The following is a 12,674-nucleotide window of genomic DNA, read 5'->3' as shown; positions in this document are numbered from 1 at the left end:
GGAGGCAGATGGTGTCAGGGATGGAGCAAATCTAGGCCCCATATTTGCCCAGCCTGTGCTCCACCCCTTTGAACCTCCCTCTTTTCTTTTCTTTTTTTATTCCTTTTTCTTTGACTTTGGGCCACATCCAGTGGTGCTCAGAGGTTACTCCTGGCTCTGCACTGAATAATTATTCTTTTATTTTATTTTATTTTATTTTATTTTATTTTATTTTGTGGTTTTTGGGTCATACCCGGCAGTGCTCAGGGGTTATTACTGACTCCATGCTCAGAAATTGCTCCTGGCAGGCACGGGGGACCATATGGGACGCCGGGATTTGAACCGATGACCTTCTGCATGAAAGGCAAACGTCTTGCCTCCATGCTATCTCTCCGGCCCCTGAACAATCTTCTTTTTTTTTTTTTTTTTTTTTTTTTGTGGTTTTTGGGTCACACCCGGCAGTGCTCAGGGGTTACTCCTGGCTCCATGCTCAGAAATTGCTCCTGGCAGGCACGGGGGACCATATGGGACGCCGGGATTCGAACCGATGACCTTTTTGCATGAAAGGCAAACACCTTACCTCCATGCTATCTCTCCGGCCCCGTGAACAATCTTCTTAATGTCGCTCTGGGTGCCAGGGATCAAACCCATGTTGGTTGCGTGCAAGACAAACTGTACCATCACTTCAGCTGTGCCTACCTGCTGTACCATCACTTCAGCCCAGAGCCTCCTCACTTTTTGTTTGTTTTGGGGCCACACGCTGAGACGCTCATGGGTCACTCCTGGCTATGCACTCAATAATCGCTCTTGGCTTGGGGGCCATATGGGACACTGAGGGATCGAACCCAGGTTCATCCTGGATCAGTCGTGTGCTAGGCAAGCTCCTTACTGCTATGCCACCACTCTGGCCCCCACTTTTTTTTTTTTCTTTTTTGGTTTTTGGGCCATACCCAGCAGTGCTCAGGTGTTACTCCTGACTCTTTGGTAATAAATCACTCCTGGAAGCCTTGGGGGGGATATATGGGATGCCGGGAATCAAATCTGGGTCTGTCCTGGATCAGCTTGTGAAAGTCAAACGCACAACCACTGTGCTATTGCTTCGGTGCCTCCCCACTTTCCCTTTTTTTTTTTTTTTTTTTGTTTTGTTTTGGTTTCTTTCCCTTTTTTGGGGGGTGGGGAAGTGGTCACACCTGACAGCACTCAGCTCAGAGGTTCCTCCTTCTCTGCTCAGAAATCACCCTTGGCAGGCTCGGGGGGACCATTTGGGATGCCGGGATTCAAATCGCCGTCCTTCCTGTGTTGGTTGCATGCAAGGCAAACGCCTTACCGCTGTGCTATCGCTCCAGCCCTCCCCACTTTTATGAAGGCCACTGGCCACCCACCTACACAGTCACCTCAACTTGAGTGTCTGGTACTCATTGTAGTCTGCCCCGATGCCAGGCTCTCTATGGTCAGGATAACTAGCTGCCCTGGTTGATATGATATGTGGAGCACATTGGGTCACACGACTAAGTCTACTCAAGTGGGTGCTGTGTGGCAACTCTTTTCTTTGTAGCATGGATGCACGTGGTGACCTGGGTGCAACTGGAAAGCCCATCTGGGAACTTTAAGGAAGGGGGTTTTGCGAGGTGGTGTGAAGGAGCGTGGCAGGAGCCATCCACACCCATCACACCTCACTGCAGACAGGGAAGCTCATGGGTATGCCCTGAGTGGGGATCCTGCTGAGGTCTTTTTTTTTTTTTTTTTTTTGTGGTTTTTGGGTCACACCCGGCAGTGCTCAGGGGTTATTCCTGGCTCCATGCTCAGAAATTGCTCCTGGCAGGCACGGGGGACCATATGGGGCGCTGGGATTCGAACCTATGACCTGCATGAAGGGCAAACGCCTTACCTCCATGCTATCTCTCCGGCCCCTCTGCTGAGGTCTTGAGGGGATACCCACAAGCCCTTTGGTCATGCTGCAGGGAAGAGGGGCCAACACCCCCTCCCAGCCTCATCCCAGGCCGCTTGCCCTTCCCCAGCACCCAGTCATGGAGGTCCAGCCTCTGTACTGTCTGCGCCGGCAGCTCTTTTGGGGGCTGGGGGGCACAACCAGCAGTGCTCAGGGTTACTCTTGGTCTGCACTCAGGAATTACTCCTCCTGGTGCTCAGAATACTATATGGGATGCTGAGGATCGAACCTGGGTTGGCTGTGTGCAAGGCAAATGCCCCCTACCCACTGTACTTTCATCTGGCCTAGCACCTTTATTTTTATTTTTATTATTATTAATAATATATATATATATATATTTTTTTTTTTTTTTTTGGTTTTTGGATCACACCTGGCAGTGCTCAGGGGTTACTCCTAGATCGAACCCAGGTCTTTTCTGTGCCTGCCACGTGCAAGGCAAGACAAACGCCCTTTGCTATCGCTCCAGCCCCTAAGCCAGGATGTTTCTCTGGCTGGGACCTAGGGTTAGGGGAAGCCCATGGAAGATGGGGTGAGTCTCATCCTGTCATGCTGCTACAGGGGGCATCACTGTGACCCCCAGCATGGCTACAGACAGAGGCCTAGATGAGTCAGACCCTTGCTTCTGCCCCAGAATTCAGTCTCAGAACTCAATCACTTCTCTGGCTCCTGTCCTATCCTAGCAATTGTTGTTTCAAGAAACAGGCAGCCTTGTGGCCAGATTCAGACACCACTTGCACACAGTGGGTGGTGCTTGGGGTGTGAGTGGGGACAGTGCAAGGAGCCGAGCATCCTCCCTCTCTGGCCACACAGCCCCAGACAATATCCTAGTGCCTCCTCTGGGAGGATAGGACCTGGGTTTCATCGTTCTCCCCATCTGCTCACCCCAGCCCCCACCCCTCATTGCCCTTGCAGGACCTGGTGCAGGAGAAGCTACGGAGCCAGAAACTGAGCAGCGAGCTGGACAAGCTGAGCAGTGAGCTGGAGAAGGCCAGCCTGTCGGAGGGGCGAATGTTGCAGGATGTCGGCCAGGGCATGTGAGCACCCCTAGAGTGCCCCATTATAAGCTTCCTTTGCCCCACAACATATCCCTTCTAGAAGTGAGAAGACAGTCTTTCGTCCATTAACAGTTGTCTTATATATTTTTTTAGATGGACATCTTTTATTTATGTTTGTTTGTTTGGGGGCCACATGTTTCAATGTTCAGGAATCATTCCTGGCGGGCCTTGGGGCTATATGGGGTGCTGAGGATGGAACCCAGGTTGGCTGCATGCAAGGCACACACCCTCCTTGCAGTACTATCGCTTTGGCCCTGGATTTTGTTCTTGTTGTTTGGTTTGGGGTCACACCCTGTGGTACTCAGGGCTTATTTCTGACTCTGTGCTCAGGGAATATTTCTGGCAGTGCTTAGAGGAACTTATAGAGTACTGAAGCATGAAGCTGGGTCATCCATATGCAAGGGAATCTCCCTATATGCTATACTATTGCTCAGCCCCCTTAGATGGACTTTGCAGAGTTGTTTGAACATGTGGGTGGGGCTGGCACACCGATGACACCACATAGATATGCCTTAATGATCACAGATGACAGCTCTGTTTGTTTTGTTTGGGGACTATATCTGGCCATTCTCAGGGGTTACTCCTAGCTCTGCACTCAGGAATTACTGACCAAATGGAATGCTGCAGATGAAAGCCTGGTCTGCTGTGTGCAAAGCAAGTGCCCTCCCCACTGTGCTATCACTCAGCCCCATAGATGGCAGGCCTGTCACCCACATGTTCAGTTCAGAACCCAGTCACAGTTGGCGTTGACTGCCTGTGGTGTCAGAGAAGGGTGTTCATCCTTTTCTTTCTTTCTTTCTTTTTTTTTTTTTTTTTTGTTATTTTTTGGACTATACTTGGTGGTGCTCGGGTTACTCCTGGCTCTGCACTCAGAAATCTCCTGGCTCAAAACCATATGGGATGCTGGGGATCGAAACCGTGTCCATCCTGGGTCAGCTGCATGCAAGACAAATACCCTACCACTCCATCCCACCTTTTATTTACTCCTTCGGCCTTAAGTTCTTCTTTCCTTGGGTTCAGGGCTTGAGAGGTACACTAGATCTCTGAGCACCTCCCTGGCCTCTTGAGCCTTTTATATTTGTCTGCAGCTGCGAGGACAGCTCAGTCTTTTGCCTCAGGAACCTTATGTCCAGTCTTCAGCACTACCTGGTCCCCTGGAGCAACACATGAAGTGATCCAGACATCCACCCCGGGGAATGGGGAAAGAGCAATATAATGACCCCAGCCTCTGCAGTATTCAGGGATGGTCTGGTTTTCGTGGAGTGTGTGCACCATTCCCCACCTTTACACTAGCCTGACACACTTGCCCAACAGTGCAGCAGTTTTTGCGCTTGGCAGGAGTCATGAAATAAGCACGTAGGTAGCGCCAACCTCCCTCCAGCCAGATGCTCCGCCCTGCCATGCCCAGGACTCTCAGATATAAAAGGGTTTTCCCTGGAGCCCCCAGAGCATGGCTAGGACATCCGAGTGGTGACCCCAGGGATGAAGGTTTGGAGTGTGTCTGTAGGTGTCCAGGTTCAGGCTCCGGATGGGACGTGCTGAGACATAGTTCCTGGGGGGAGAGGGGAGCCTCATGTGTAAGCTGGAGTTATGGATGACCCTGCACACTGCGGGGCCTGACGCTTTGGTGTTTTTCCAGAAACTCCCAGACTCTGGAGGGCCAGAGTGAGGCTGCACTAAAAATCACACTGGCCAGTAAAGAGGAGAAGATTGTGTTCCTTGAAGCGCAGATGCAGGAGAAGGCTAGCCTCAGCCACCAGCTTGAGAGCGAGCTGCAGGCAGTGAGTTGGGGGGCTGACAGCCTCCCCTGTCTCTGTCAGTCCTCACCTGTCTCTGTCAGCCTCATCTGTCCCCTGTCAGCCTTAACCTGTTCTGCATCATCCCTCACCTGTCAGCTTCACCTGGCCACCCTCCCCTAACCCTTATCAGCCAGCCTTCACCTACCACCCATCAGATCTCCCCTTTCAGTCCTCACTGTCCCCATTCCTTTCAGGCAGGTAACCTGGTTTTCTGAGATCTGCTGGGGCAGCTAGCTTCCCGGAGCTGCACAGAATCAGAGCAGGGTCTGGAGGGCAGTGATTCCCCTACTGGTTCAGTGTAGAACAGTGGGGGTGACACAGTCCATACCCACGTGGAAGTGCTCATCAGAACCTGCTCTTCACTTCCACTTTCCCCACAGGGCCCCACCCTCAGATGCCCAGGTTGCAGGACTCCCAAGAGCCTGGAGCTGGGTGGGCCCCAAGCACTGTGCCATCCCAGAGTGGACAGGAGCCGCCAGTGCCAGGGTGCTGGCTTGGGGGTGGGACTGACAGCCATGCCCCCCTTGAAGCCTGCTTGGTGCCACTCGCAGGTGAGGAAGGAGTGCCAGCTGCTCCGACAGCAGCAGGAGGAGGGCATGCGCCTGCAGGACCCACTCCAGCCTGCGTTGGCAGCTGCGCACCAGGAGGCCACCATGGAGCTGCTACGTGTGAAGGACCGGGCCATTGAGCTGGAAAGGAGTGTAAGTGGCGCCTTGGGTGCTGGGGGCCTTGCAGAGCTTTATGCTATGTTGTGTTGGCAGGAACGAGGGGCTGGAGGATCCTCTTCTAAGACTGAGGGATGTCTTGCTTCTGCACCCTAGAATGCGGCCCTGCAGGCGGAGAAGCAACTGCTTAAGGAGCAGCTGCAGCACCTGGAGACACAGGGCGTGGCGCTGAGCACACAGATGCTGGCACTGCAGAAGCAGAGCAACTTCCTGCAGGAGCACAACACGGCATTACAGACACAGACGGCGCAGCTTCAGGTAACATGGCTGCTGTGGCCTCCTGCTGCTGCCCGGCTGCTTGACATCTCGTTAGTCTTAAAGATTTCTTACTGCAAAGCCTGTCTCCCAGTGCTGCTCAGAGGACCCCAGTGGGCCCTTAAACAAACAAAAAGTGAGGTCTTAAGAATAGACAGGGAGGGCCCGGAGAGATAGCACGGCGGCATTTGCCTTGCAAGCAGCCGATCCTGGACCAAAGGTGGTTGGTTCGAATCCCGGTGTCCCATATGGTCCCCCGTGCCTGCCAGGAGCTATTTCTGAGCAGACAGCCAGGAGTAACCCCTGAGCAACGCCGGGTGTGGCCCAAAAACCAAAAAATAAGAATAGACAGGGGGCTAGAGCAGTGGTGCAAGTGGTAAGGCGTCTTCCTTGCCCGTGCTAGCCTAGGATGGACCGAGGTTTGATCCCCTGGCATCCCATATGGTCCCCTAAGCTAGGAGCGATTTCTGAGCACATAGCCAGGAATAAGCCCTGAGCATCACCGGGTGTTACCACCACCCCCCCCCCCCAAAAAAAAGTCAGACAGGGCCAGAGCAGAGTGATAGCATAGCGGATCCTGGTTAGAATCCCAGCATCCTGGGGCCGGCAAGGTGGCGCTAGAGGTAAGGTGTCTGCCTTGCAAGCGCTAGCCAAGGAAGAACCGTAGTTCGATCTCCCGGCGTCCCATATGGTTCCCCCAAGCCAGGGGCAATTTCTGAGTGCTTAGCCAGGAGTAACCCCTGAGCATCAAACGGGTGTGGCCCAAAAAAAAACAAAAAAGAAAAAAAGGATCCCAACATCCGTGTGGTTCCCTGACCTGCCAAGAGCAACTTATGAGTGCAGAGCAGAAATAACCCCTAAGCATTGCCGGGTACGACCTCCCCCTAAAATAAAAAGACATTGGAAATGATTGCTCTGGACAAGAATTGGATGTTGAAAGGAGAGACATGATAGACATGATACCTCTTCAGTAATAATTTTGCAAACCAAGCGCATACCACAAAATCTACTACTACTAAAATGGATGGAGGGGGATAGTCTGTCTTATTGGCAGGCAGGGAGGAGGGCAGGAGGGAAATTGGGGGCATTGGTGGTGGGAAATGTGCACTGGTGAAGGGTGTTGTATGTTGCATGACTGAAACGGAATAACTGTGAAAAATATGCCAACTATATTATGAATAGCCTCATAACTATAATGTTTAAACTATAAAAAAAAAAAAGAGAGAAAGGCTGAAATGATATAGTATAGCAGATAAGGTATTTGCTTTGCATGCAACCAACCTGGGTTTGTTCCCTGTGTACCCCAGGTTTGACTCAAAAGCAAAGTAAAGAGAGTCACAGGAGAGGGACAGAGAAATAGTATAACAAATAAAGCACTTGCCTTGTATGTGACTAACCTGGGTTCTAGTCCCAGTATCATATTGTTTCCCCCAAGCCCTTCAGGATTGATCCCTAAGCTCAGAAGCAGGAGTAAGCCCTGAGCACTGCCAGGTGTGGCCCCCCAAAAAAACAAAAGTAATCAAGAGGTTTGGAGAGGTGGCTCAGAGGAATGAGTTTGTACTTTGTAGAGGCCTGGGTTCAATCCCTGGTATTACATGATCACAAGGAGCAAGCACAGAACTAGGAACAGTTATGAGCACTGTCAGGTGTGGACCCCATAAAAGACCAAAAAGTAAGGACCAGAGATCATGGAGGAGGCAAGGAACTGGTGTGTAGTCAACCATGGTTGACTCCCAGCACTACATGGTTTTGTGAGCACTGAGCCAAGAATAGTTCCTGAGCACCAGCTGTTGTGACCCCCCCCCCCCAATAAACATAGTAGTTCAAGGATTCTGTGGGAGCCTATGTGGAGAAAGGGCAGTTGTCTGGCCAGAAGAGAAAGCCAGGACCCCCAGCCCTGACCACTGGTGTGTGTCTTTACTATCCTGGCCCCCAGTGGTTCTTACCTCACCCAGTGGCTTACACCTGTCCTGGGGAGGGGTCCCTGCTGGGGTTCCGCATAAGTTGTGGGGAGCTCTCTCACTGCTTCTTCTGAGGCCATGTCCCCCACACCTCTGCAGGTGGAGAATTCTACTCTGAGCTCACAGAGCGCTGCACTGGCTGCTCAGTTTGCGCTGCTGCAGAGTCAGCAGGTGGCAGCCGAGGCGGAGGCCGAGGCACAGCAGAAGCAGCAGGAGCGGCTGGCGGCAGCCCACGAGGCGCTGCTGCAGAATCACGAGCACCTGGCCGCCCTGCACGAGGGCCAGTCGGCAGAATACGAGGCCCTCATCCACCAGCACAGCTGCCTGAAGGCGCTGCACCGCAGCCTAGAGCTGGAGCACAAGGAGCTGGGGGACAGGTGTGTGCTGGGATGGGGACGCACTTGCATGCCCGTCCGTGCACACACACACACACTTTCCCTTGGCCCCTCATGCTAACTGCATTTCTCCCAAAGCATCACAGGACGGTCATGTGTGGGTTTGCAGAGTCCCCAAGGAGGGATGAGATGCCACTTCTACCTCCAGCTGTTAGTTGTTTGCAGAAACCCCATTCCCCTTCCCAGGGCCTTCCTATCAGCATGGGGCCGCTGGCTAGTTTGCTCACAACAATTTGGGAAAGTGTGAAAATTCAAGACAGTACTGCCTCTTTGTCCCCATCACTGAGCCTCGGAATACCACTTAGCTCACATGAGCCTGTGGATCAGGCTGATCTCAGCCTGTGCCTGCCGTTTTTTGTGGGTGTCCTGCATCTGAGACACACACAGCCAGCCAACACGCACACTCTGTGGTTCCCAGAGCGAGGTGGGCAGGCAGAGAGTCTGGCAATGCACACGCAGTTGCTCAGCTCCCATGCTGTCTAGGTGGTGGGCAGAGAATCCCACTGGTGCCTTAGTCCCATGCTCGTTCCTGCCTGCTTGTCTCGGGGACTTGGTGGTGAATGGTTCACAATCAACCCTGTGGTCAGGGGGATATCTGGTGAGGGGTGTTTATAGAACCTTTTTCTGGGGGCAATTTCAGGGGTGGCAGGAGTGGGAGATCCCCACCCTCAGTGTTTCCCTCTGATTAGTAAGAGCCACTTGGTCGGCTTTCTGCAGACTTGTTGGCCTGGATGAGCATGCAGGCAATCCCAAAAGAAGGCAGAGCTTCCATGCAGCACCCACAGGCACTTACCCTAAGCACTTCCTGGCTCCTCTGTCATCCAAGAGGTCCACAGAATGCAATATCTGAGAGTAGAGAAAGGCCTTTTCTTTATGGAAAAGGGAGTGCCTTAATGCCCCTCTTTGAATTTGGGGTGCTCCTAAGTTATCTCTGAATATAGTTGGCTCCAGCAAATGGACTAATGGGGTGGTGTCAGGCTTCTGCCCCATCCTTGACCCCTGCCTCCCCCTCCCCCGTGATAGCCTGACAGCTGTGACCTAAAACCTAAAAACTGAAGCTAGGGAGCTGATTTAGAAGGCTGGAGAAAGAGAGCGTGCAGGGACCAGAGCGATAGCACAGTGGGGAGGCCGTTTGCCTTGCACGTGGCCAGCCTGGTTTCGATCCCTGACATCTCATACGGTTCCCCAACCACCACCAGGAGTGATTCCTGAGTGCAGAGCCACAAGTAACCCTTGAGGTGCGGCCAAAAACCAAAAAGACAAGAAGTGCATGCAGGCACCCCCAACTCCACCCCTGATGTTGCTACCTGGCCCACAGTGCCAGAAATGACTCTCCCCACCCAATGCACTTCTGATTATAATTCCCCCGGGGTGGGGGATCGAAAAAGATTAAGACTTGGGGCCGGGAAGGTGGCGCTACAGGTTAGGTGTCTGCCTTGCAAGCGGATGGACCTCGGTTCGATCCCCCGGCGTCCCATATGGTCCCCCCAAGCCAGGGTGATTTCTGAGCACATAGCCAGGAGTAACCCCTGAGCTTCAAACGGGTGTGGCCCAAAAACCAAAAACAAACAAAAAAAAAAGATTAAGACTTGAGAGGACAAATATCAAGAGAGCTCAGTGCCAGCCACTCATACCCCACCGGGTCTTCTTCCTCCCCTGAACCAACTGAGCACCCGGGGTCTGAGCCTTGGGGAGTGAGGAGATGCTATCCAAGCAGGAAGGAATTCATCTGTTCATAGTTCATTTTGAGTCTGTTTGGGCTTAGGAATCTGGGCATGGGGGAGCCTGAAAGAGGGACCTTCCTAAGACACGTCAGGTTGGGTCCTCAGGCTACCCACTCCCTGTCCCATCCATCCCCTACAACTCAGCAAAAAGAAGGGGCCCCCACTTCCTGGGGTGAGGGATCCTGCAAATGTTCAGAGTGGAGGACGCTGTGGTGGGTGGTTGTTGCAGTGGTGTCTGGGGTAAACTCCCAGCAGGCATGTGTCTCCCCTCCTCTCCCAGACATGGGGCTGCTGTGCAGCACAAGGCAGAGCTGGAAGAGCTGCAGGCGGCCCTGCAGCAGGAGCAGCAGAGTGGGGCAGTGGCCACAGCCGAGAACCAGAGGTTGCGGGGTGAGCTGGACCGGTGAGTGACCTCGCAATAGCCTATATCAAGTCTCTTCCTTCCCTCTACACAGCCAACTCGAGTTTGACTCCCAGCACTCCGTGGGGTTCCCTGAACTCCTCCAGGAGCGATCTATGAGTACCGCAAGTGTATCCCCAAAACAGAATGGGGGTGTTGTCTATGTTGCCTCTTTAGCTCCTTTGCCTCCTGTCCCCCCACTCCCGGCCCCACAGGGTCAGTTTCCTGCACCAGCAGCTGAAGGAGGAGCACGAAGAGCTGCGGACCCACACCAAGGAGCTCAAGACGGCGCTCAACACCTCACAGCTGGAGCTGAACCGCTGGCAGGCGCGCTTCGACGAGCTCAAGGAGCAGCACCAGAATATGGACCTCTCTATGACCAAGCTGGACACCCACTGCGAGGTGCTTCCTCCACTCCAGGGACCATCCATGTGCAGGGGGGTGTGAGGCGGGGTGGGGAGGACACATTAGCCAGAGATAGGGTTCGTGCTTGTGGCCTGGGCGCTTGAGTGCGTGCGATTGTGTGGCTGCAGCCTAAATGAGCTCTGCATAGAATCACCTGCTAATTCCATTGTCTTTACTTCGGTGCAGGGCCAGGGGTTCAGGGAGGTGGTTGTATGCGAGCTGCAGGGCTGTGTCCTGGCTGGCCCTAGCAGGTTCTCAGCAGCACACAGCTATGTCTAAGTATGGATGGTCTGCCTTGTAGCTGCTCTCCCGGCTCAAGGGGAACTTGGAGGAGGAAAACCATCACCTCATGAGCCAGATCCAGCTGCTGAGCCAGCAGAACCAGATGCTTCTGGAACAGAACCTGGAGAACAAGGAGCAGTACCATGAGGAACAGAAGCAGTACATGTAAGGCTTCCCCGAAAACTTCTTGGTGTGGGGGCACTGTCCTGGGATTCCAGCCCAGTCTCCACATTAGCACTGTCCCTTTGCCCCCCACCCACAGCAGCATTTACTCCTGCTGACCCGCCCATATAAGCACCTTTCTGTGGCCCCGCCCACAAGACACCTCCCATGTGACTCCACCCATATAATTTCCACCCCTGCTGATCTTACCCACAACACTACCTCCTGCCTTGCACGGGGCCAACCTAGATCCCATACTCAGGCACCCCCCTATGGTACTCTGAGCTCTGCCAGGAGTGATCCCTGAGTGCTGCTAGAAGGTACACCTTGGATGCAACCTGAGCATAAAAAAACAAAGGAACAGAAAGCACAGGCAAGAGCTAGGAAGCCGTGCGGGGGGTGGGAGGGTGCGGGTAGGAGGCTTGGCTGGCCTGCAGGAATGAGATGGATGGATGGAACTTCGGGGTCCCTCTCCCCAAGTTGGAATCCCCATCTCTAGACTTCTGAATGGTAGGAATCAGGTCCTGCTTTTTTAAAAAAAAAAAATTTTAAATTTTAAAAATTTAAAAATCTTGCTCCACTAAGAAAGCAAATATCTCCCAGTCTGGGGGCTACACCACTACTTCCTGGGATGGGATCCCAGGCAAGAGTCCTAACCACTGCACTCTTATCTCTTGCCCCATTGCCTGTGCTATGTGGGTCATTGGAAACTGCATTAGGTGAATGCTGGGTGGTCAAACATCTTCGGAGTCCCTTCAGCCTTGTTGCCCATCCTTTCTTCAGGATGGCTGCATATCCTCCCTCTTCCATTCCCTCCAGACCCATAGTTTTCCCTCTCCCCTTTGCAGAGACAAGCTCAATGCCTTACGGAGACATAAGGAGAAGCTGGAGGAAAAGATCATGGATCAGTACAAGTTCTACGACCCTGCTCCAAAGAAGTGAGTTGGGTTAAGGGGGATTCTGCCAGAGTCCAGAAGCTTCCCTTCTGGTTAAAGGGAACACCTGCCCTCTGGGTGTGACCCCAGACAAACACAGAGTCAAAGACACATTCCCCTGGGAGCTTTTTATTCTCAAGTAAAATTCCTTTGCATGCACCGAGCCCCAGAGCAGCCTCAGACACCCAACTCTGTTTGTTGGTCTTTGCTGCTGTGGGCAGCATTGGACACCCAGACTTGCCTGGTGCTTGCAAGGCACTGTGAACCCTGAGCCCTAACCCTCCCAGCATCTGATGGTGCATGCTGTGGCTGGCCCATTGCACTATTGCTAGTCATTAGCAGACAGGGACTGTGCCTATAACTGCATTTTTTTTTTTGTTTTTTTTTTTTTTTTTTGGTTCTTGGGCCACACCCGTTTGACACTCATGGGTTACTCCTGGCTATGTGCTCAGAAATCACCCCTGGCTTGGGGGGACTGTATGGGACGCCGGGGGAATCGAACCACTGTCCATCCTATGCTAGCGCTTGCAAGGCAGACACCTTCCCTCTAGCTCCACCTTCCCGGCCCCTATAACTGCATTTTTTTTTTTTTTTGGTTTTGGTTTTTGGGCCACACCTGGTGACGCTCAGGGGTTACTCCTGGCTATGC

At 53.0% G+C, this 12,674-nt stretch overlaps 1 protein-coding gene across 1 annotated transcript in view; it reads left to right on the top strand.

The window, feature by feature from the left end:
- The window catches only part of CCDC88C (coiled-coil domain containing 88C), a 105,311-nt gene that overhangs the window by 77,169 nt on the left and 15,468 nt on the right, over positions 1-12,674 (top strand). Inside the window, exons 16-24 of the mRNA XM_049769770.1 lie at positions 2,840-2,961; positions 4,622-4,763; positions 5,333-5,482; positions 5,603-5,764; positions 7,822-8,099; positions 10,122-10,244; positions 10,457-10,643; positions 10,948-11,093; positions 11,939-12,028. Of these exons, the coding sequence (XP_049625727.1) occupies positions 2,840-2,961; positions 4,622-4,763; positions 5,333-5,482; positions 5,603-5,764; positions 7,822-8,099; positions 10,122-10,244; positions 10,457-10,643; positions 10,948-11,093; positions 11,939-12,028 (1,400 nt within the window). The remainder of the gene's footprint in view (positions 1-2,839; positions 2,962-4,621; positions 4,764-5,332; positions 5,483-5,602; positions 5,765-7,821; positions 8,100-10,121; positions 10,245-10,456; positions 10,644-10,947; positions 11,094-11,938; positions 12,029-12,674) is intronic.

Source organism: Suncus etruscus, chromosome 3, assembly GCF_024139225.1.
Source record: "Suncus etruscus isolate mSunEtr1 chromosome 3, mSunEtr1.pri.cur, whole genome shotgun sequence".
Lineage (NCBI taxonomy): Eukaryota > Metazoa > Chordata > Mammalia > Eulipotyphla > Soricidae > Suncus > Suncus etruscus.
This window is presented reverse-complemented; position numbering and strand designations above follow the sequence as displayed.